Source organism: Myotis myotis, unplaced genomic scaffold (genome assembly GCF_014108235.1).
Source record: "Myotis myotis isolate mMyoMyo1 unplaced genomic scaffold, mMyoMyo1.p scaffold_m19_p_41, whole genome shotgun sequence".
In the NCBI taxonomy this organism is placed as follows: domain Eukaryota; kingdom Metazoa; phylum Chordata; class Mammalia; order Chiroptera; family Vespertilionidae; genus Myotis; species Myotis myotis.
In genome coordinates this window covers 701,030-725,124 of record NW_023416348.1, presented here as the reverse complement: position 1 = coordinate 725,124, position 24,095 = coordinate 701,030, and the positions used below count along the sequence as shown (strand labels likewise).

The following is a 24,095-nucleotide window of genomic DNA, read 5'->3' as shown; positions in this document are numbered from 1 at the left end:
AGGCCAACGCTCTATCCATTGAGCCAAACCGGTTTCGGCAACTTTTATTATTGATTTCAGAGAGGGAGAGATAGAAGCATCAATGATGAGATTCTTTGATCAGCTGCCTCCTGCAGCATGCACCCTACTGGGGGTTGAGCCTACAACCCTGGAATCAAACCATGACCTCCTGGTTCATAGGTCAAAGCTCAACCATTGGGATACACTGGCCAGGCAACTTTTTAAAGCATTTTGAGTATATTAAACCACTACCTTCCATCCTCTGAGAAATCTGATAATCTTACTGGGGTGGGGGGGATCCCTGTATGTGATGAGTTGTTTCCCTCTTGCTGCTTTTAAGATTGTTTTTTCAAGAGTCTTTTTTAATTTTAATATATTTTATTGAGTTTTTACAGAGAGGAAAGGAGTGAGATAGAGAGTTAGAAACATCGATGAGAGAGAAACATCGACCAGCTGCCTCCTGCACACTCCCCACTGGGGATGTGCCCGCAACCAAGGTACATGCCCTTGACAGGAATCGAACCTGGGACCCTTCAGTCCGCAGGCCGACGCTCTATCCACTGAGCCAAACCGGTTTCGGCTAGAGTTTTTTTTTTTAATATATATTTTTATTGATTTCAGAAAGGAAGGGGGAGGGATAGAGAGAAACATCAATGATGAGAGAGAATCATTGATCAGCTGCCTCCTGCACACCCCCAACTGGGGATAGAGCCCACAACCCAGGCATGTGCCCTTGACTGGAATCGAACCTGGGACCCTTCAGTCCGCAGTCCAACGCTCTATCCACTGAGCCAAACCAGTTAGGGCCAAGATTCTTTCTTTCAAAAATCTGATTGTGACTCTCTGAGTTGATCTGGCTTGTAATTTGTTGAGCCTGTCTTTCGTTTACTTTGGGAAGTTTTCAGCCACTATTTTTTTTTTTTTAAAATATATTTTATTGATTTTTTACAGAGAGGAAGGGAGAGAGATAGAGAGTTAGAAACATCGATGAGAGAGAAACATCGATCAGCTGCCTCCTGCACTTCTCCTACTGGGGATGTGCCCGCAACCCAGGTACATGCCCTTGACCGGAATCGAACCCGGGACCTTTCAGTCCGCAGGCCGACGCTCCATCCACTGAGCCAAACCGGTTTCGGCAGCCACTATTTCTTGAGATCCCCATAACAAATGTTGGTCTTCTTAGTGGTGTCCTACAGGTTACTCAGGCTCTGCTCTATTTACTTTTATTCTATTTACTTTTCTTCCTTTTTCTGTTCTTCAGAATGAATAATTTCCATTGCCCTAGCTAAAAGTCCACTGATTTTTTCCTTCTGCCTTTGATTCCATCTGGTGAAATTTTCATTTGTTATTGCATGTTTTAGCTCCAGAATTATGCTTTTTAAAAAATTCTTTATTAATATTTCCATTTGGCTCAGATATTGTCTTGACTTCCTCATCTTCCTTTCGTTGAGTATCATTAAAATGGCTGCTTTAAAATCTTTGTCCGTGGGATCGGCTATCAGGTCTTTTTCAGGGAGTTTCTGTGGATTTTTTCCTTGGGTGGGCCATATTGCCCTGTTGTTATATATTGCTGTACACTGGACATTTGAATCTGTTAACATTGGAAATCAGATTCTCCTTTTCCCCCAGGGCAGCTGGGTTTGTTTTCCATTTGTTACTATTATTTTTATAGGCTATGTCTGTGCCAAGGCTCAGCCTGAGGATAAACATGAAGGCCCGTCTTCCCAGGTCTCTCTGGGCCTTTGCCTTTCCCTGGGCATATGTGGTCAACTTCTCATTTTCTGTACATATGCAGCTGCTTGCCAATATGACCTAGTACATGTCCTAGTCTGGTTCCCAAAAGGTGAAAATGAGAAAACGAGAGGCAGGAAGCAGGGCACCACATCTTTAAATCTCCCAGAAGTTACTTCAGCCTGAGAACAGGCAACACTGGGGAGAAGTGAAACAATGGCTTCCCTACTCTTTACACTTATCCAAAGCAGCATTTTATCAGCAAAAGGGTCTTTGTGGGCCACACTACTTCCTCAAAGCTCTGTGCATGTTGGGGGAGAATAGGTAAGCTACTACTGTGCCAGAGTCCAAAATGAACTGTAATTCTATTGTCCAAGGAAGTTGAAAGCCTCCCAAGTTCCAAAATAGTCATATCAGACAGATTCTGCCAGTGTGATTGTTAGGTGGGGAGACAGATTCCTGGCGCTTCAGACTCTTCCCAGAATCCTCTTTTACTAATATTTTGCTATAGTTTCAGGATTGGTGTCTAATTGGGTTCAACCAACAATCTCAGAAGTCACAATTGTTTTCTAAATTTCTGTGTAGCTCTTTTAATGCACACTTGGGACATTCCTGGTTGTTTTATTCTTGTTATTCATTGCTCTTTAAAAAAACTAAAGCAAAAAACCACCACCATTGTCCTGGCTAGTGTGGAGCAGTTGATGTCCAAGCACACCAGAAAGCAGTGGGTTTGATTCCTTGTCAGGACAAATGCCCAGGTTGACAGTTTGATCCCTGGTTGGAGCATGTGCAGGATACAGCTGATTGATGTTTCTTATATTTTATTGATTTTTTACAGCGGGGAAGGGAGAGAGATAGTTAGAAACATCAATGTGAGAGAAACATCGATCAGCTGCCTCCTGCACATTTCCCACTGGGGATGTGCCCGAAACCCAGGTACATGCCCTTGACTGGAAACAAACCTGGGACCTCTCAGTCCGCAGGCCAACGCTCCATCCACTGAGCCAAACCAGTTTCAGCTGATGTTTCTTTCTTACTCTAATTTAAAAAATATGTATTTACTGATTTCAGAGAGAGGGAGAGAAATAGAAACGAGAATCATTGATCAGCTGCCTCCTACATGCCCCCTACTGGGGGTCGAGTCCATAACCCAGGTATGTGAATGGGAATCCAACTGTGACCTCCTGGTTCATAGGTTGACACTCAACCATTGAGTGACTTAGGATGGGCTCTAAATTAAAAAAAATAAAATTATCATTTCCATAAATACTCAATAAGTTTAAGGAATGGGAAAATGACCCAGGTTCTCATGTAGTCTTTATAGAATTATGTATGAACTGGCTTGGAGTGGAAAGCATGTTTTAAATCACTTAGTCACCTCCCAATGCCCCATCCATTCACCCATCTATTTATTCACCCAAACATCCATTCATCCACTAGTGTACCTAGTCATCCACCCACCCACCCACGGCTCCATCCACCTATAACCCATCCAGAAACTTGGTGATTCCCTGGGTATCACCCTCTATGTGCAAACTGTTCTAGGGACTTGGGATGCAGATATTAGATTTGTCCCTGCCCTTACAGATGTCAATCTTTGGAGCAGATTCTGCTGTTGCCTTGACAGATTAAGGCTTCCAAATCAGGACTTTCAGCTCTATCCTCATATCCAGCTGCCCCCTGGACCTTCTCCACTTAGATATGTCAAAGGTCCCAAAGTTCAACGACCTTCTTCCCTTTGTGCAACTTGTCCGTCTCCGGATGTCCTGTGTTGTGTAGCCTGGTCACCGTAGCCTGCGGATTTCCTCTCACAATGTGCTCCTTTTGAGTCTCTGTTGGGCTCTCCCATTTGGGGCCCGGAGGATATTATCTAACTCAGCAACTCCACAAGGCATCCCCCAGGAAATCTTTCCTGACAGTCTTTCACTTGAACTCTAATCACAACTGTTCACAACCACCTCTCACGGGACTTCTGGTGGCTTCCAAATGGCAAACTGTGCCGCCCATACCAGGTTGTAAGATCCCAGTGTCAGGCCCCATGTCACTATCTGGATCCCAGTGCTGGATGCTCACAGAAAGGTGGTATCCACATGTTTTTGGTTGACTGGTTGTAAAGCTGCTGAGATGTCCTCAGAGCCTGCTAATCAGGGTAAATAGGTTCCAATGAAAGCAACTTGCTCTGTCTCCAAGTGCCAGGAGTTTCTGTTGACCCAATCACAAACCCTTACTGTAAGGCAGACCTTGGCAGTCACATGTCAAGCCCCAGGTGATGCCCTGCTCCCTCTTGGCCATAGTTGACTGGAGCTGCCAAAAGAGCCCTCTTGGTGGCTGGAAGTGATCAACCTGACAGAAACGTTCATTTACCAGTGGAGCCTACAGACACCTTCCCAGGAAGGTGAATTGGCAAGTCTGGGGAACTGGCTGTATGGAACCAGAAACAGACCTGAAGTCACGAAGAGGGTGCGTGTTGTTCCAGCGTGCCAGGAAGATTATGGAGAGAGACCCACAGAGCAGCAGCCGGGTGGGCAGCCCTGGAGGGATGCTTTCTTGCCAAGATCTCTAAAGCCCGTTGGTATGTGTATACAAGGCTGAAGCTGGTGTAACCTGGGTCCTCACAAGGCCAGGCTTGTGCAGTGAGGTTACCACCATCTTTTCTGCTCCAATGGGCTCCACAACTTAGGGTTACTTCTTATCAAAAGTACTTGACTAGGCCTGGATGGTGTGGCTCAGCTAGTTGGAGCATTGTCCTGTATGCTGAAAGGTGGTGGGTTTGATCCCTGGTAGGGATGCATATGGAAGACAGCTGATCTGTTTCCCTCTCATATTGTTTCTCTCTCCCTCTCAAAAAAAGTAAGAATACATAAAAAAAAAAAAAAAAAAAGTAAGAATACATAAAAAAAAAAAAGAGCTGCAACTACAGAGGGCTGTCCCAGCACTGTGTCTCCTCAGGCGCCAAGCCTCCAGAGACATCCTCCTGGATGCTGGTCTTCACCCAAACCCAGTAAGATGTACAAAAGAGGAAGGTTTGGTTAGCCCTGAATTCTCAGTCTTTCTTGCCTGTGGGAAAGCCCCTTCACTAGCAAAATGATTACAACTCACTTTTATTGGGGTGGGCCTGCTAATCCTTCCAATCTAGGACTCTGTACCATTGGGATAGCCAAGGCTGCTTTGGGACCCTTATCTTTCCAGGCTAAAGTGCATCCTTGTCTGACCAGTCTAGCACTCATGGCAACTGCTGTCAGCTACAGGATGGCCTTTACCCCTCCCCTTCTTAGCTTCTCATGCAGCTGGATGATGCAAATGTGATTCTGTTCCTGCAGTTTGTAAGGTTCATGCAGTCCACAGGCCTTAGGCTTGAGGATGAGGCCCTGCTGCTGCCTCCTCCTCACTAACCACTGCACTCAACTACAGGGAGTAGCTTCCAATTTCCAGATGTGCCCCCACCCAGAAGGCAGAGTCCCACATACCCCAAGGTAGGAGGCACTAAACACTAATTTAGAGAACACCCCTCCCCACCCAGAAACCTTTAGGACCCAAATTGGTACCTTGTAAATAAGTTCATGTACTTCAAAACACTTTCTTAGAATGCTCTCTCTGTTTCCCTTTCTCAACGAAAGATACATGCGGTATCAGTTATGTAACTAACTACAAGCATACCCTGTTTTTACTGTGCTTCACAGATTCATTTTTTACAAATCGAAGGAAGGTAAAGACCCTTCACCAGCAAAATGATTACAACTCACTTTTATTGGGGTGGTCTGCAACCAATTCTGTAGTATCTCTATATACTTGACATCTGAATTCCCTTGGTAAGTGCCCATAAAGAGTTCATGAAATCACATTAAGGCAGAGACCCTTTCAGTTTAAAATCAACTCAAGTTGCAGATCAGGAACACAAGACCTAAGGAAAGCCACTGACTCTAGGTAACAAGCAACAACGATTTTTGAATAGGACTGGCAACTGCAGAAGGCAAAGTCCAACACAAATCCAAAGCAGCAGCTACAAAACAGGGCACATTTCAATAATCCAGCATCTTATGAAAATCAACATTAATTTTAACATTGAAGCAGACACACATATAATTTTAACATTGTTTTAATCAAGTAATGTAGCAGTTTAAAACAGGGAATTTTAAGACAGTTGAATAGAGCAAAGTGAAGGATCACTCTATTAGGATAGCCTCTGTGAATAAAATGTTTATGTGGATTTCAATCTATTGGAATTTTGGCACCAGACTCAACACCAGTCTATGCCAAAATTTTATTTAGTGTTTAGAAGCCCTAAACATAGTTTCCTTCAGATTAAAAGAAAAACAAAAAACAACAAAAGCCTCTATAACAGAACCTCATTAGCTTGACACCGGGTATGAACCTCATTAGCTTGACACTGGCCTATGCCACCAGTATCTCCTATAGGATGTCAGATAATGAAAGCAATTAGCCAATGGCAAAGAATTTGAAACCTAGGTGAGATGTGAATTTGCAAAACCCTTCTCTTTGGTGTGACAAAGCACATTCCCTCCAGATATAGTTTCTGTTTCACTCTCATCAAAATCTATCAAAAGGCAGCTGGAGACTAATTCATTCTCTCTCCAATAAAATTACTAGATTTTAATTTCTTAAAATATCAAGCTAACAAGATTTTATTATATCAAATGTTTGTATAATTTCAATGTGAAAAAACTTTTACATACATTTGTTAAGGTCTCATTATAATCTGAGATGGATCAAAGAAAATCAGAGGTGAATAAAGAAAGCCCATGCTCCAAATAAAACGAATCCTGTGATTCTTGATTCCCATAGAACACTTTTTATGGAAAGAAATAACTGCAATAATTTCTCAAAACCCTTAACAAGTGAATTTAGATATTTTTGGGGAAAGAATTCGCAAGTTATTTCCAAATCTAAAAACCTGGATGGGCTGGGCCAGGCCCTAATCACCTGTATTCAGTGGCCATCACCAGACTTCATGAGTGTCTAACTATATTCAATGTGAAATAAAAGACACCCAAGTCTCCTGCCAAAATATAGGCTGACTTAGAAGTACAATTTTAGTTTTCTTTTTAAATAAGACATTTTTTTGAGAGGGGAAAGAAAAAATCAAGCTTGAGACAGAGCAACACTAATTTTGGCAAGATAGCAACCAAAACCTGTATGTCCAAATGTAAAAGGCATTCAAGAATAAGCCATAGTATTAGGGAAAATCCACACTGAACAAAACATACAGTATAAGTCTAAACATTTTGAAATTGTAATTTAAACCGTAAAAGCTGAAAAATTATGCTGTTTTTTGCTAGAGATTAAGTGCACCTTTTTCTTCTTCCCCAAATAAAATCATGGAACTATCTAATCAGATCCTAACGCTTGAGCTTTCTCTCAGCACAAAGCAACAGCTAACATAGACATAAAATGCTCATTTGTTAATAATTCCCCTGGCTCATCCAACTTGCAATGCATATGACTTCAAAGACTACAGTTTGGGGCAAGGGTATGTGAACTGGAAAAAAAAATTCAAGTTTCAAAACCTGCTCTTAAAATTAATGTATAGGACACTCAGGTCGTTTTCCTCTTAGTAAGATGAAGGTGTTGTACTGCCCACCCTGGCATGGTAAGAGTGTACACGACCAGATGCCAGTTTGAGGGACTAGAGATAAGACTTAAAAAGTACTGTGTTTCTTAATGGCTGAATAAGGTATTTAAAAATACGTTTATGCTCACACTCTGCTAAAGACCTGCTTACAGTCTCAGCACCTAACAGTTTCTAACAGGCTCCAAGAATCCCTATCAGGTTAAATGATGGTACAGTGTTTTTAAAAGGAGCCAATTGTTTCAGCAGCTTAAGTCATTCAGAGCCAAAAAATTTAAGAATGACCAAAATCAAATCTTTATTTTTATAACTGTATAAATGTGATCCAAATGTGTCCACCACTAATTTTTCAAAAAGAAACATGCTATAAATAAGCAAACTACATCTGTTCACTGATATGTGTATGGACTCCCGAGGTGTCTCATTGGGGCTTAATTACAGACCACTCACAGCAATACGTTTTTAGCAGAAAGTGTAGCATGATGTTAAGCCATGTTAGCTTTTGCACATACATGTTGCACTTCTGGCTGAGGATGCAGAAAGATTCTTAGCATTACAGATAAGCTGGGCTGCACCCACCCCTTTAAATGGCATCAATATCAATGTCATCATCCTTGTTGTCAGACTTCACAGCTTCCACTTTTGGGACACTGGCAGTCTTCGAGTACACCACCTGATAAAAAAGTATTTTAAGTCCGTGCTAAACAAAGAAAATGGCCTCGATGCATCCCCCCTTCTTCATTTACATCCCCCCACTCCCCAATAAGCTCGCTCCACAACCACCAAGATCTTGTTCATTTTTACAGACCACTAGCACCTCTATATGCAACCTGCAGTACTTAAAACTTACATTGGCAATTCTGACATTTATTTGAAATGTCTGGGGATATGAGATTCCCATCACCCTTCATACTCAGAATTACTCTCCAAATTATTGAGACATCTTATTGCCTCAATCACCCAAATTTGCCTTTTTACAATTCTCAAGCACCCATCACTATCACTAAATTTAACTCTCCCCAGTGCTTACCTCAATATTCTCATCTTCGTCTTCTTCTTCGCCACCAGAAGATTCCTCCTCTGCTTCCTTCAACCACTTGATAAATGGTTCTGCTTTGACACGAATCTCTTTGGCAAGTTCTTTTGAAACATATTTCTTTGAGGCCTAAAGAACATTAGGTATAGTTTCCTTAAGTTTGAAGAATTTGAAAAAATGAGTTATTTATATAGCTCTCAGGGGACTGGGTCATACTGTAATCTTGAATCAACAAAATACATATATTCCACAATAAAGTATCGAATGTGAATAGCTTCTTATTACTAGCAAGCTGCCATGGTGGGGAATCCCCTCCACGTTACATTAGTCAAGCAGAGGAACTGCATTTTCATGTACGTATAAAGAAACTAAGTGTGAGAAGATACTTGAAGAGCCTGTTTGTACATCCCCCACCTTTTCGGACCAGCTGATGATGACCTCTTCCTCCAAAAGGTCTGCGTCATACATTTCCTTCAAGATATGTGGAATCTTGGCGAGCAGCTGAGCTTGATGCATTGCTACCACACACTCCAAACCATGAAGGAGGTAACGTTGAGCTTTTTTATTGTTGTGACAAAACTGCAAATAGATTATCTTTGTGTTAACAAGCTTTCAAAGATGTTCTAAGTTGGTAATTTTAACATCCAAGTACATTCACTGCCTTAGGATTGTTCCTTAAAGATATGGCCCCTAACAGTGGCTCAAAATGGTCAACACAAGAACTCTGCATCACTTTATCTGTAAGAGACCATGTGCAGTTTTCAGACAGTCCCATGCTTTTAAGGCACATCAATTATCTCCACTTTCAGGATGACAGAGAACAAATAAGCAAGAGTTAAAGTGATGTTCCCAAGGTCACACAGCTTTAATCTCATTTATGAATCTCAAATTTGCTTACTCGTAGGAAATGGCGCCTGTATTTTTTAATCTGTTCTCTAATCTTCTCATTAAAAAGAACTTCAGTCAAAACAAGAGGTCCCATAGCTTTTACATCCAGTCTTTCTGCTTCAGCAACAATTTCTTTGTCCGATGAGTCGATAATACCCTCTTCTTTCTTTTTCTGCAAATAAAAGCAATTCAGTGAAACAGAGACACGTTTTGCTCTAGAGATATAGGTTAGTCCCTACTCTCATGGACATTTCCTCTAATTTGACAGTTTTAAGACTTCTATGATCAACAGCAGCCAGAAATAGTGCCTGGGATCACACCCAAAATATATGTGAACTAACAAATAAAAAAAGTAAAAGTCTTGCCATTTGAAGATTCAAAGGATTCCATGAAAAGTTACTTGACAAGTATCAGCTTAAAATAATACTTAACAATAGCCTGAAGCTATGTTGAAGCTGGTTTTATTGATCAAAGAAAAAACAAACCAGCCAGCATGGCTCAGTGGTTGAGCTTCGACCTGTGAACCTGGAGATCACAGTTTGATTCCTGGTCAGGGCCCCTAACAATGGTTCAAAATGGTCAATATACGAAGAACTCTGCATCACTTTATCTGTAAGAGACCATGTGCAGTTTTCAGATAGTCCCATGCTTTTAAGGCACATCAATTATCTCCACTTTCAGGATGACAGAGAACAAATGAACTTGATCACCAATGTGGGGTATGCAAGGGGCAGTCAATCAATGATTCTTTCTCATCATTGATGTTTCTCTCTCTCTCTCTCTCTGAAATCAATAAAAATATATTAAAAAAAAAAAAAAGTCCAACCGCTCTCAAAGCAAGTATTTTTACCTTAACAAAATCAAACAGGATATTGACCCGTTCTTCAACAGTTCTTTCCAAATCATCACTGAGTGTTAGAACTTTTGCATGGTCACTGATTTCATCCATTCTGCGCCTCTGAGCTTCCTCAGTTGTATCCTCCCCCCAGTCATCATCCTCTTCTTCTTCCTGTTTACAAGAGCAAAGATGAGTGACCAAAGCCCTTAAAATGTAAAAAATGAGCCCAGCCAGCATGGTTCAGTGGTTGAGCATCAACCTATGAACCAGGAGGTCATAGTTCGATTCCTGGTCAGGGCACATGCCTGTGTTGCAGCTTCAATCTCTAGCGTGGGGCGGGCAGGAGGCAGCCAATCAATGATTCTCTCTTATCACTGACTAGAGGCCCAGTGCACAAAATTCATGCACTTGGGGGTGGGGGTGGGGTGGGGGGTGGAGGACCAGGGGCGGGCGGCAGGTGTCCCTCAGACCCGCCTGTGCCCCCTTCACAGTCCAGGAACCCTGTGCGGAGCAGCAGGCCTAAGCCATCAGTCAAACATCCTTAGCAGACATTTTTAGTGCAGCTGGGGAGGCAGGCAGGAGGTTCCTGCCACCACCACTACACTCACCAGCAGGCAGCTTCTGCATTGAGCATCTGCCCACTGGTGGTCAGTGCATGTCATAGCCAAAACCAGCTCTGACATCCCCTGAGGGGTCCCAGATTGCAAGAGGGCACAGGCCAGGCCAGGGTCCCCACCAGTGCACCATCGGGGCTAAGGAGGGACCACAGGAGGGCTCTAGGGCATGTCCAACCCATCTCAGTCCAGAGGGTCTCACTCAGTCCAGATCAGCTGGACCCCAACAGCAAGCTAACCTACTGGTTGGAGCTTCTGCCCCCTGGTGGTGAGTGCACGTCATAGCGAGCAGTTAAGTGGCCTTAGCATATCATTAGCATATTATGCTATGCTTTGATTGGTTGAACAGTCAACTGGATGCCTGGGCACTTAGCATATTAGGCTTTTGTTATAAAGGATGTTTCTCTCTCTCCCCCTCTCCCTTCTCTGAAAACAATAAAAGAACATTTTTAAAAAAATTCAGGTTTAAAAAAAAAAAATTCAGGTTTTTAGTTAACATCAAAGTTCATTTTCCCTTAGATTGGGTTTACCTCAATTCAATCAACCCCACCTGGCACCCAAAACACTGTTGTGGTTTATAGTATTTCTGCTCACTATAACCAAATTTATTTTACACAATCCAAGTGCCTACCACACCCTCAATACTGCACTTACCACTGCATGTGGAGGGAGACTGATTTCATTTGGTGGTGGTGGTGGTGGTGGTGTCTCACTGCTGGACACAGAGCCATTTTCCTTGTCTTTGCCCTTCCTATTTTTCTTTTCTTTTTCTTTCTTTCCTGTACCACTGTCACTATTCTCTACCAGGAAACAAAAAAGTAAAGTTTAGTATTACACGGCTTATTCTACACCTTATCACCCCCATCATAAACATTTAAAATCCTGCTTTTTGTTCCTGAACCCTCCTCAGAGAAAACCAAACACACTGCTACTTAAAATTTGAAGAGGATTCACAGACCAAATTCATTCACTGTATTCAGGTTAAGAATGGAATGTTCCAAAATATTAATGGTACTGTTAAGATTAAGATGAAGTGATGACTCAGAAGACCCAGCATTCATGACCCTCTTCCATCACTCATGAAGTTGAACAGGGGCATAGCTGAACTGCACATTAGCTCACCGCCAGAACACTGTCTAAGTCTATATAACGGCTTGTCTCATAGAGGAGAGCACCGGAATAGGTTAGACTTTGTTGCTGTAGCAAGCTCAAATTGTGTCAGACAGTGTCGATCATCTGCCACAGAGTGTTGCTTGCAATGCTCTAAAGCCACTTAAGCTTAATGAGCTAATAAGCCCTCCAGTCTCCTTATATGTTTTACAGCAACAAGAAAACTTCCATTTTCTTTCAAAGAATCAGTAGCTTCACAGTAAAATCTTGGAAGTTCATCAGGAAGACTTACCAGGTGGGTTTTTGAGAATGAATGTGCAGAGTTTATGATGTGTGTCAAGCATGCCTCGATAGCCACAGGCTTTACAAGAATTACCTATTGTTTGCTTCTTTGGATTGACATGCTGCCAAAAAAGTAAAAACAAGTATGTCATCCATAATATATGATGAAAATTCTGAGAAAAAAGTGTGAAAAGATCTAACCAACAGAAAACATCTAAAACACCAGCTTAACATTCAAAACAATTATTTCCCACAAAGTGATCTACTTCAAAAGTCACTGAGTAATACTGTCAACAAATAAAATAACAAAAGTCAGTATGTGAATATCTCCAAAATTTACAGGTTTTGTGTTATACTTCCAATTATGTCTGCTTTGCCTTGACAAAACATTAGTCAGTGCTATCACAGGCCTGATCACAAAAGCAGGTAGTTTCTTCTTTTATTGAGAAAAATCTCAAAGACACTCACCAGCTCTGTTTCAGGATTCTCACACTCAGGACAAAGAACAAATTTTTTAATGAATCCATCCAACATGTCTTGCAGCTTATTCGCCTCATGAGATCCATTGACAATGTAACGGTCATTCTTAACATCAAACTGGGTCTGTGCTCCCAGCTCACAACCAAAATATTTGGTGGGATCTGTTTGGGGGGGGGGGAGAAAAGTTTGATCACAATTAACTAACCTACTCAGCTAGATGTATACAATTATCACTCCCTATGTTTTTAAATTATTGGGTTAAAAAAAGTGTTGCCTACATATTTTTTTGTACTAACGACATTAAATCAGTTGGCTTTAAATCCAAGGTTCTACTTAACCTTTACACTAATTAGTACACAATCCAGGCAAGATCTGCAGATCCAAGTTGGTCATTACTGTCTATGCCTTTCAGACTTCTCCAAGAGGCATTACTTACACGTTGGAGGCCGATTAAGCGCCTTTGCAACGTCAACCATGTTGACTATAACTGTCTTGATTCCATTTCCTTTGCCCTCAACCTAAAGGAAATAAGAATTTAATTTTGCACTGTCTAGCCAAGAGATACAACTTTAAAGAATCTACGAAAAGAGCTTAGGACTTGTTACTAAAACGAAGAAAAGTGACCACCTTGGCAATCAGACGGGGCATCTTGTAGCGATAGAACTGGTCTGACACACTGCGGTTGACGTTGACAGACATTTTGGCTTATTAGTGGCTTTATCAATAAGATGAAGAGATCTTTGATTGCAACTTTTTGGTATCTTCTGTCTGGAGAAGAAGGGATGACATAAACGACTGCAAGACTTCTCGGTCTCTGACATGAAAAAGTTTTCGCCACTGAGGCTGTAAGCTCCTTGCTTGTATGCTATATTCCCCCAATACAGGTACCAATGGCTGCGCAACAGCTCTGGAAGAGAAAGGGGAGAGAACACACAAGCCCCCACATTTAACAGGACTCCCGTATGCAACACGCACCCCATGTCCTAGTTAACTACGCCCAAATTTCCAGGGTTAAAAAGCACCCGAGTTCACGCGAAAACGAGCGTTCTCTGACACAGGACACCTGTAGCAACATGAAAGGTCGCCACCTGATTAAGACGCGACCAGGAGGAAATGCCAGACTAAAACAGCGAACTGCCTCAGGCTGCCGCGGACTCCCGGGACGGACCCCGCTCCGCATTTCAACAGGCGGCTTGTTGCAGCGAACGGCCTGCTTTCCCAACTAATGAAACCTCTCCTCCCCCGAACCGGGCCGGTACCGGCACCGAGTCTGGCACACCGCCCTCCCCACGAGCTACCGGGGGAAGACGGCGGACTGTTCTCTACACCGTCCCTGCGACAACAATGCCGACTTCGCAGAGACACTCCCACAACAGCCCGCACACGAGCTCCCAGCGCGTGAACGGCCTGCGGAGGACGCGCCCGGCCCCGCTCGCGCAAACGCGCCTGACCTGACCTTCGCTCCCGTCCCCGCGGCCGCGAGCCCACGCGGTCCCGCCGGGGGAGGGCCGTTCCCCCCAGAGGCGGACGCCGCGGAGCCGCGACATGGCGAGGCTTCCCCAGGGCGGCAGGTGGCCCGGGCCGCGACCGCCGCGCCTGTGCGCGGAGCCATCGCGCCGCGGGGGGACGAAACCCGACAGGGGGCGCCGGCCCGCCACCCCGCCCCGCGCGATGACTCACAAATGCAGCACCGAGGCCTGACTCAGCCGCGCGGCGCGCTCCCGGGGGCGGGGCGGGGCCCGGGGGGGAGGCGCAGGACCGGGGGGGGGGGGGGGCGCCCGCCCGCCGCCCGAACTGCGCCACACGCGCCGGGTCACGCGGCGCGCCGCCATCTTGTGCGGCCGCCATCTCCCCGCCGGCCCGCGCCGCCCGCCGCCCGCGGACTCACCGTTTTCGTCAAATAAAGACATAAACCCAACGCTGCTCGCCCGGGACTGGGATGAAGTGAGGCGCGCGTGAACCCGAGTCCGAGGAGGGGCGGCGGAGGAGCGCAGCGAGCAGCGGCCGGGCAGGCGCCGCCGAGCAGCGGGGAGGGGCTGTCCCAGCGACGTCCGGGGTCCACACCCTTCAGCGCCCGGGGCCTGGCGACCTGGCGCGGAGAAACGGCGCCGTGAGCCACGGCCGACGGGGCGCCTTCCCCGCCAGCCAGCGGCCCGCGGGGGTCGAGGGGGCGGGGAGGGCTGGGAAGGGGGCGCGGGGCCGCCAGTTCGCCACCGGACTCACCTCTGGAATGTTCTCGCTCTGACTGAACAACGCCGCCGCCGCGCTCAAGCTACCCTTGGCCCCAGTGCCCGCCCCCCGCGCCAGGCGGCACATCCCATTGGCGGGAGGCCTGGCCGACCTCGCTCGTCATTGGCCTGCACGCCGCGTCCATCGCGCCCTTCCCCGCCCCTTCTGCTTCCGGAGGCTCCACTCGCCGCCTTAGCCGGCCCCCAGCCCGGGTCCCGGCTTCCTCCACCTGCCTTCTCCTCCCCTGCGTTTCCCGGAGGCCTTCGCGGTCTCGCGAGAGCGGGCGCGCCGCGGCGGGGCGAGGGGCTCGCCCGCGGGCCGCACTCGGTCGGTTTGGCCGGGGGAAGATGGCGGTTGGCTCCCCACTCTCCCCTCCCCCGCCGGCGGGTTCTGGCCGCGTTCCCGCTCGAGCTCTCCCCGCGGCGGATGCGCAGCCTCGTCCTCCCGTTCCCCGGGGTCCGCTCGAGGGGAAGAAGTTGCTTGGTCTCCATATTTCCGCGGCCTGGGCACCGGGGGTAGATTGGAGCGCCCGGGGTTTCCACCCTAGGCCCGCCCGGTCCCCTCCCGGGCTCGTGTCTGCGCGGCCGCGGCGACGTGACCCACCGAGTCCCCGTGACGGGGGCGTGAGGCCGGGTAGCTCCCCCGTCCCCTGCCACCGTCCGCCATGCTCCCCCGGGCACCGCAGCCGCCCGGCCCACACACCCGTTTAGCGGGCCGGGACCCCCTGGAAGCGCCCCGTAGAGGGCGTCCCCGGGGGGTGACCGAACAGTCCCCTCTCCGGCTTGTAAGTCGTGATGAGGGGCCAAGCAGGCACCTGGAAACGAGGGCGGCTGCAGACACCCCCATTCTTTCGGAGTCAGATGGTGTGGGAGTTTGCGTTGCGACGGTAAAGATTCGGCACCCGCCGCCCCGGACAATTGAAAACGCGCCGGGCCGTGAAACCAGAGCCGGGTAACGGAGTGGCGGGCTGGCACCTGCCGTCCCGGGGCCCGAGCCCGCGCGTAGACGGCCCGGGCCCGGGCGCAGCAGCCGCGCTGGGAGGGAGGCGGGATGGGCTGCACGGGGGCTGCCCGCCCTCGGTTTCGGGCCCGTCCGGTTTGCAAGAAGGTGGGGACCGAAAGGCACGGTGATCTTTTTAGTGGGTTCAGGTCACCCTTCCGTGACTGACAGCTTTATAAACCATTTTGAAATTGACAGCGACCGTGGGGAGAATAAATCCAAGGCCGTAGCGCGGAGAGAAGGGACTTTCGCCCCCGGGAGCGGGGACTCTGCACCCGGGCAGGGTATGTACCTGTGTCTGTGCGTGACTTAGAGCGGGCGCTTTGCGGTGCCAGGGTTCCCAGGGGACACGCTGCTCAGGTTCACCTTGGAGCATGACTTAGCTGTACTGAAACATGCGAGTTTTTTGCATGACTGCAGGCAAATGACATTATTTTAGAACTCTTTTTTGGAAACTATGGGCATGAAACTAGCCTGAGGCAAGAAGCCTGCCTCCTCAGCGAAGTTTTAAAATAACTACATACAAAGTGATTTGGAAAAATTTTTTTCTTGTACGTGTGATGGCCCATAGTTAATTTTCTTTAAAAAGTTTGTGCTAAGCCCTGACCGGTTTGGCTCAGTGGATAGAGCATCGGCCTGAGGACTGAAGGGTCCCAGGTTCAATTCTGGTCAAGGGCATGTACCTTGGTTGCGGGCATATCCCCAGTGGCGGGTGTGCAGGAGGCAGCTGATCAATGTTTCTCTCTCATCGATGTTTCTAACTCTCTATCCCTCTCCCTTCCTCTCTGTAAAAAAATCAATTAAAAAATTTATTTTAAAAAAAAAAGTTTGTGCTAATGTTAACTTTAATTATTAGTACGTGTACTGAGGACAAAAAAGTGTTTTGTAGAAAGAAACCTCACAGGCTGATGGGATCATAAATCTCTAACCCGCGGGTCATGGTGGGTAGCCATGCCCCAGACTTAGAATTTCTTAGGAAAATGTTTATCTTGCCTTAAGCAAGCCCTCTCCATTGCTCTTGTCATCCAGGTTAATACACCTTTGAAATAAGCATAACAACTAGAGAGCAAATAATCTTGTTAACTCTCCTGTAATCCAATTACCACCTTACTCTCTCCCACGTGCATGTCACCTTCCTTACATTCCTTCAATTTCACATGCATGAAAGAAAACTGCAAAACTGTTATTTTCCTAAGTGTTTGAGATCTCGCTTCCTGGCAATTGTCATCTGTTTATTTTTAATATAACGTTTTGTTTTTTAGAGAGAGGAAGGGAGAGGTAGAAACATCAGTGTGAGAGAGGAACATGGATTGATCGGCTGCCTTCTGCACACCCCCTACTGGGATGGAACCCCAAAACCCAGGTATGTGCCCTGGGAATCGATTCAGCAACCTCTGGTGCACGGGACAACTCCCAACCGACTGAGCCATACAGGCCAGGACAATTGTCATTAGTTTTGGCTCAAATCCTGTATAATTAAAGGTTAATATGCAAATTGTCCCCTCAACTGGCAGTTCAATCGGGGTGGGGACTGGGGCCCGGCTGGCTGCTGCCCCCTGGTTGAACTCCCCCTGTCTGATTGCCCAGATGGAGGTGGGCCGGCGGACCCCACCCATGCACAAATTCGTGCACCGGGCCTCTAGTAGACTCATAAAAACTCAAGACAGCTTTGGATGTTTATACATCGACAGCACCACTCCTTTGTGCCCAAGCACAGGCCACGCTCTTTGTTGAATGCTTCGATATCCTGGGGATTTGCTAAGTTCTTTGCATATAACTTTCTTATTTACTTCTTAGCCCCTAGGAGGAATTTTTTATTCCCATTTTACAAATGAGCAAACTGAGAGTGGGAGAGGAGGGGGGAAGACAAGCAACTTGCCCAAGATTGTGTACCTATTAAGGGGCAGAGCTAGAAGTTAGACCAGGTGTGTATGACCCCAGCGTCTGTTCCCTCAACTGCATGGGCCACAGCCTGCCCAGAGGAACATAAACAACCTCATGTAATAACCATCATGTGAGGGGGTGTTGCCATGCCCGTTTCACAGGTGAGGGATGGGACTCAGGAAGGTGAAGTAATGTTCCCGAGTCCCCTGCCTATTACACATGGTGGACAGCGTTGGAACTCTAGCTTGTTTGACGCCAAGATCATTGCACAACTCGACCTCTCTTTGCTGGTCTCCGCCTCTTCCGGCTGCACTGTCCTCGGGTTTGCTAATGATAGGCACTTGGTGCTTACGAAATCCTTTGCGAATGAGTTCCTGAAATATGCGTGTCAGTGCGGACATGAGTAGCTGCGGAAAGGTGAAGTAGTCCACTGGCTCCACAGTTGTGTAGATATCGGTGTCTGTGACTCTGTTTAGCATGAATTAGCCCCCTGAGCAACATCAAGTCTGCGTGGACGGAGAGCCTTGTGCTTCTGAGCTGGGGGCCCCTGGGAGCCAAGGCATTGGCTGGCTGGCCTCCCCCATGATGCTCCTGTCTCAGCTCTCTCTCACCTCCAGCGAGTTTTTTTTTTATCGTCACCTGATGATATTTTTTCCATTGATTTTTAGAGAGAGTGGAAGGGAGAAGGAGAGACAGAGAGAAACACTGATGTGAGAGAGACCCATCAATTGGTTGCCTCCCACATGCCCCTGACCAGGGCTGGGAGCCAGCAACCAAGGTACCTGCCCTTGACCGAATCAAAGCCAGGACCCTTCAGTCTGCAGGCTGACACTCTACCACTGAGCCAAACCGGCTAGGGCTCCATGGTGTTTCAAAGCTGCCCACTATTGGCCATGGAAGTTCCTGTCTCCCCGACTTGAGGACAATTTAGGGGATGGCTGTTTCCTCCTAGCCCAGCAGTCGCCAACCTTTCGGACCCCGCAGACCACAGGTTGGAGACCACTGTTCTAGCCCTGGCCTGCGCTAGGCGGGAACTGAAGGTTATCTGGTATGTGCAGGGGTGGAAAGGGCGTAGGCTTGTGTCCAACAGCACCGTAATCTAAGGCACCCATTTCAGTAAACACTTCTGACTCGCCAGGCAACGAGAATCCAGGCCCCACCTACAACACAGGCACTGCCCAGGGCCACATGTAAACATGCCCTGTAGACACCCCAGGAAGGCAGGCCCCCTCCGTGGCATCTCTGGGCCCCTGGGCAGGATATCTCCCCACTTCTGTGACCCCGCCCCCCGCATTCATGGAACGTGGTTGCCCTTGCCTGTTTACTTGTCCGCCTCCTCAGGCTCAACGTGCGGATGGGAGACTTGTCCTTGAGAGCCAAAGAATCTGAACTTGGGGGAGGACAGGGAGCCTTCAGTTTTGAAGGGGACAGAGGCAGGCAGCAGAGGTGTCTCTGAGGTGGCACCCAGGCCAGGTGTCGCTGGAGACTGACATGAGCCCGCCTCCTCCACGGCACACAGTTCCAGCCAAACTCCACCTGTGGCACTCCTGGAGAGAGAGAAGAAAGTGCAAAGTAGTCCTAGCCGGTTTGGCTCAGTGGATAGAGCGTCAGCCTGCGGACTGTAAGGGTCCCGGCTCGATGCTGGTCAAGGGGTCCAGGGCACATACTTTGGTTGCAGACTATTCCCTGGCCCTGGTCAGGGCACGTGCAGAAGGCAACCAATCAATATGTTTCTCTCACATCGGTGTTTCTGTCTTTCCGTCTCTCTCCCACTCTCTCTAAAATCATGGAAAAATATTCTTGGGTGAGGATTTAAAAAAAGCAGTGCAAAATGGAGAAATGTGGAGGCCTGGGAAAGCAGGCCCTGCCCGTGAATGGGTTGTGTCTCTGTCACATGGAAGCCACACATGACACCCCATGCAGCCTGCCCCTGGCCGCCTCGGGGCCTCTTGCAGGGAAGCCCGGAGCGTGGCTGCTGACGCAGAACCTCCCCTGCACGGCTCGAGTGGCATTAGTCTCGCATAGCGTGCTGCCCTGGTACACACCCGTGTGCACGGAAGCCTGGGACAGGCTGAGGGGTGGCGAGACGGGACTCCCGCCTGTTCTCCTTCCTGTAGCCATTGACAAGCCTTTGCAGGAGAGCATCTCAAGGCAGTCCCCACCCCGCCACACGGTGTCCTCTCTAGTGTGAGCCTGGCAGGCTTTATCCGCCCAGATGAAGTGCCCACGTGCCAGGCAGTGAGCTCACGGGTCGCTGGTGGCTGTGGCTTGTGGCCTGTGCTGACCACTTGACCCGCAGCGGCAGGAAGCTTGGCCGGTTACCTTCCCCGCTGAGTCAGCGGCCACTTGGGGCAGAGTTGCCAGCAAGGTGGTGTTTTTTTGTCCTTTTTTTTATTTTAGAGAGGAAGGGAGAGGGAAAGAGAAACATCAGTGATGAGAGAGAATCATTGATTGGCTGCCTCCTGCACGCCCCCAACTGGGGATTGAGCCTGCAACCTGGGCATGTGCACTTGACTGGAATTGAACCTGGGACCCTTCAGTCCGCAGGCCGACGCTCTATCCACTGAGCCAAATGGGCCAGGACCAGGGTGGCCTGCACTCGGTGCTCCATTCCCTGCTTCTCTGGGCACGGCCTGGTTTCCGTGAGCCAGCACTTCTCCTCTGAGGGTGACACCGAACCCGAGGGCCAGGCAGACACGGGTGGCTGGGCTCCCACGGTATGATTCTAGGTCTGGGCCGGGCCCAGAATTGAGATCTCTAATAGATCCGGCGGGAACGCAGCTGCTGGTCCCAGCACCCCACTTTGCCCTAATGCTGGGGGGCCCATGGCTTTGGAGTCCAGGGACCCCTTTTCCTCTCCCCATAGTGTCAGTGGCTTTCTTCTGAGATGGTCCAGGGGCCCTGACTCAGGCGGTCTGTCTGTGAATGCAAATGAGCGAAGAGGAACAAATGGATATCCCGTCACCGTGTTGCAGAGGTGGGTCCCAGAGACGTTGCACTGGGCCGAAGCCCTGTCACCTGTCCCCTCATTCACATCGGACCTCACCGAGGGCAGTGTGCATGGTGGCTCTTCCCGGAGCCAGTCTCTGTCATTCAGAGCCTCCGGCGTGAGTGGTCACAGACATGAGCCTTTGGATCCCACCCCACGCCCGGCCACTGCCCCCCCGCCTGCCTCCACTCTGTGCTAGTCTTCACTCATCTATTCACTTATTCATTCATTCAGCCAATATCTATGGGCGACCAGCTCTAGGAAATTTAAACATTTAAGACATTGTATTAGTTTCCTGTGGCTTCTGTAACAAAGTATCACAAATGACCTGGCTTAAAACAACAGTGATTGCCCTAGCTGGTTTGGCTTGGTGGATAGAGTGTCGGCCTGCGGACTGAAGGGTCCCAGGTTCGATTCCAATCAAGGGCACATGCCTGGGTTGCGGGGCATGCAGGAGGCAGCCGATCAATGATTCTCTCTCAACATTGATGTTTCTATCTCTCTCTCTCCCTCTCCCTTCCTCTCTGAAATCAATAAAAATATATTTTTTAAAAAAAACCCACAACAATGATTTATTCTCTTAGTCCTGGAGGCCAGAAGTTCAAAAATCAAGGTGTTGGTAGGGCCATGCCCTCTCTCCTGGCTTCGGGTCCTTGGTTCCTGGGCTCACAGCTGCGTCACGCTGAGCAATGCCCCAGTCACCTGACCTTCTCTCTGGGTCTGGTCTTCACACGGAGTTGTTCTTGTGCTCTGTGTCTTCCCTTTTTATTTTCAAAATTAGAGGCCTGGCGCACGAAATTCATGCACTCGGGGGAAAGGGGGTCCCCTCAGCCCAGCCTGTGCCCTCTTGCAGTCCAGGAGCCCTCAGAGGAGCGGGCCTAAGCCAGCAGTTGGACATCCTTAGTGCTGTGGAGGCGGGGAAGACTCCTGCCACCACTGCCATGCTCGCCAGCCATGAGCTTGGCTTCTGGCTGAGCCGACTGCTCCTGTGGGAGCACACTGACCACCAGGGGGCAGCTCCTGCATTAAGCGTCTGCCCCCTGGTGGTCAGTGCACATCATAGGGACTGGTCATTCTGCCATTTGGTCGATTTGCATATTAGCCTTTTATTATATAGGACTAGTAGCCCAGTGCATGAAATTCATGCACATTAAAAGGGAATTAATTGCCATAACCAGTTTGGCTCAGTGGATAGAGCATCAGCCTGCGGATGCAAGGGTCCCAGGTTCGATTCAGGTCAAGGACATGTACCTTGGTTGCGGGCACATCCCCAGTGGGGAGTGTGCAGGAGGCAGCTGATCAATGTTTCTCTCTCATCGATGTTTCTAACTCTCTATCCCTCTCCCTTCCTCTCTGTAAAAAATCAATAAACTACATTTTTTTAAAAAGGGAATTAATTAGCAGTATTGCTATTTGCCCTTTCTCTATAATAGAAGTGTGCGAGGTGAAAGGAAATTAGTAAAATGTATATGAAGATAATATATAAATTTATTAATAAATAAACAGTAACAAAAGGATACAACAACAACAGAGCATGATATAAAAATGACAAAAACAGCTCTGACCGGTTTGGCTCAGTGGATAGAGCGTCGTCCTGCGGACTCAAGGGTCCCAGGTTCGATTCTGGTCAAGGGCATGTACCTTGGTTGTGGGCACATCCCCAGTGTGGGGTGTGCAGGAGGCAGCTGATCGATGTTTCTCTCTCATCGATGTTTCTAACTCTCTATCCCTCTCCCTTCCTCTCTGTAAAAAATCAATAAAATATATTTTAAAAAAATGACAAAAACATGATATGAAAACAACAGTGATGCAAACAATGACTGATAAAGTGATTAAACTTATTCTAATATTTCCCTGTACACCACATTAAGAGTGAAAACACTTTCAGAGTGCTTGACTAATTTCCCTTGTGATGAAGTACTTAGAACTTTAACTGTAACATCACATGCTCTTCAAACTCGAGGGAAAGCAACATATAACTGACCATATGCAAAAAAGGGCTCAGGTAGGAATATGCCTACTTTGTCTAGAGTTTGTCCTTGTGATTTATTAATAGTCATCACAAATGCTGGCATCATGGGAAACCGTCGTCGAATCAGTTTAAATGGGAGGCCAGTGTCAGATGGGGACAAACTAATTCTTGGTATCAGAACAGCCTCTCCCTCTGCAGATCCTGGTAATACTTCAGCTTTGATAATGTTAGGTTGTAATCTTTTGATAATAAATCTGGTACCATTACAAAGACCCCATTTACTATTGAGATTTCTCAATAGCATGATGATTGCCCCCGCTTTCAATTTTAATTTGACACGGCATTCCCGAAGGAGTAATACTATTCAGAAATTCGATGGGGAAATTTTCCTTTGTTTCTTTGTTATGGGGTGGGGCCACAACATTAGTAACAAAGAAACAGAATTAAAATTTTATTGTGGGGAGCCGCTACGGTGTTTTGGACAGGTTCAAGCCTTGGACTGATGAGAGGGCACAGTCCTCTCATTGCCACGTGCAAGTCCCAGCTTGGAGGGCAGGGCCCTCCCAGCACAATTATAGCAACAGCTGTAGCTGTGAGCGTGAACCTGTGGTTGGAACACATGGCCCCACGTGCCTGAGTGATGTGGGCTTGATAGAGTTCAGGTGCATACGTTTGAGTATGATTGAAACCCAGGAGAATGTTTGTAAACATCTTGGTCACGCCCTTACTTTGCCTCGTAGCATCTGCTATAAAATAAAGGCATGGCTGTGGGCGTGGTCACTGTCTCTCAGAGAAGCAGTGTCCCACTGAGACCTGGCTTTCATTCTCTTGTTTGTCTTTTCTAAGCCTTTCAGCTGCCCCACTCAGGTTCACCCTGTGCTGGCATGGCACACTTTAGAAAGATCTGCCTCCACGCTCCCAGGGCGGGTTCCTGCCACAAACTCCGCCCTTACAGGAAACAGCTCCGGGAAACTGCTTGGGGGCGGGCTCAACTATTGCCAAGACAACCCCTGTAGGACTGACTTCCCTCCGCTGGGTCACAGCTGTTCGTCTGTATGTGATGAACACCACCCATGGTTTTTATATAAGTAGATGTTTTTATTGATTTCAGACAGGAAGGGAGAGGGAGAGAGATAAAAACATTAATGATAGACAAAATCATTGATTGGCTGCCTCCTGCACGCCTCCCACTGAGGATTGAGCCCACATCCTGGGAAGTGAACCTCCTGGTTCATGGGTCAATGCTTAACCACTGAGCCATGCCAGCTGGGCATGATGGCTTTCTTGCTCCATAGGGTGATGTTTCTCAACTTCCCCTTAAACTTAAGATTTAGTCCAGCCCTAGCCAGTTTGGCTCAGCGGATAGAGCATCGGAATGGGGGCTGAAGGTCCCCAGGCTTGATTCCGGTCAAGGGCACATGCCCGGGTTTCAGGCTCGATCCCCAGTAGGGGGCGT

General features: G+C 47.8%; 1 protein-coding gene, 1 long non-coding RNA gene and 1 other non-coding gene across 8 annotated transcripts in view; 1 reads left to right on the top strand and 2 right to left on the bottom strand.

Moving 5' to 3' along the window:
- Positions 1–5,811: 5,811 nt before the first annotated feature.
- On the bottom strand, positions 5,812–14,928 carry EIF5 (eukaryotic translation initiation factor 5). Of its 3 annotated transcripts, XM_036306335.1 has the most exons (12): positions 14,790–14,928; positions 14,455–14,655; positions 13,194–13,473; positions 13,003–13,084; positions 12,555–12,727; positions 12,097–12,208; positions 11,349–11,494; positions 10,093–10,251; positions 9,253–9,414; positions 8,769–8,933; positions 8,349–8,483; positions 5,812–7,991 (listed from the first exon to the last, which is right to left on the bottom strand). In XM_036306335.1, exons 3-12 carry the CDS (start codon positions 13,263–13,265, stop codon positions 7,902–7,904), a joined length of 1,296 nt encoding a protein of 431 aa, XP_036162228.1. In that variant the 5' UTR covers positions 13,266–13,473; positions 14,455–14,655; positions 14,790–14,928; the 3' UTR covers positions 5,812–7,901. The 3 variants fall into 3 exon arrangements, with proteins under 3 accessions (XP_036162228.1, XP_036162229.1, XP_036162231.1); XM_036306336.1 differs by lacking the exon at positions 8,769–8,933; XM_036306338.1 differs by lacking the exon at positions 5,812–7,991 and having other exon boundaries at positions 8,366–8,507.
- Positions 11,826–11,949, bottom strand: LOC118655082. Its single transcript, XR_004967200.1, has one exon. It is a non-coding gene; the product is annotated as a small nucleolar RNA SNORA28 (small nucleolar RNA).
- A 2,178-nt stretch (positions 14,929–17,106) lies between the features above and the next one.
- The window catches only part of LOC118655009, a 29,572-nt gene continuing 22,583 nt past the window's right edge, over positions 17,107–24,095 (top strand). For 2 of the 4 annotated variants that reach the window (XR_004967182.1, XR_004967178.1), the window contains exon 1: positions 17,107–17,157. This is a non-coding gene — a long non-coding RNA (uncharacterized LOC118655009). The remainder of the gene's footprint in view (positions 17,158–24,095) is intronic. The other 2 variants (XR_004967179.1, XR_004967180.1) reach the window with 2 other exon arrangements.

Coding starts and splice junctions, on each gene's coding strand:
- EIF5 (XM_036306335.1), bottom strand. CDS start 13,265: ATGTCTGTCAACGTCAACCGCAGTGTGTCAGACCAGTTCTATCGCTAC. Junction 10,252..11,348: donor GTCTCCCTCCACATGCAGTG/GTAAGTGCAGTA, acceptor TCTTGTAAACAG/GAAGAAGAAGAGGATGATGA. Junction 8,934..9,252: donor ACAGGCGCCATTTCCTACGA/GTAAGCAAATTT, acceptor ATCTATTTGCAG/TTTTGTCACAACAATAAAAA.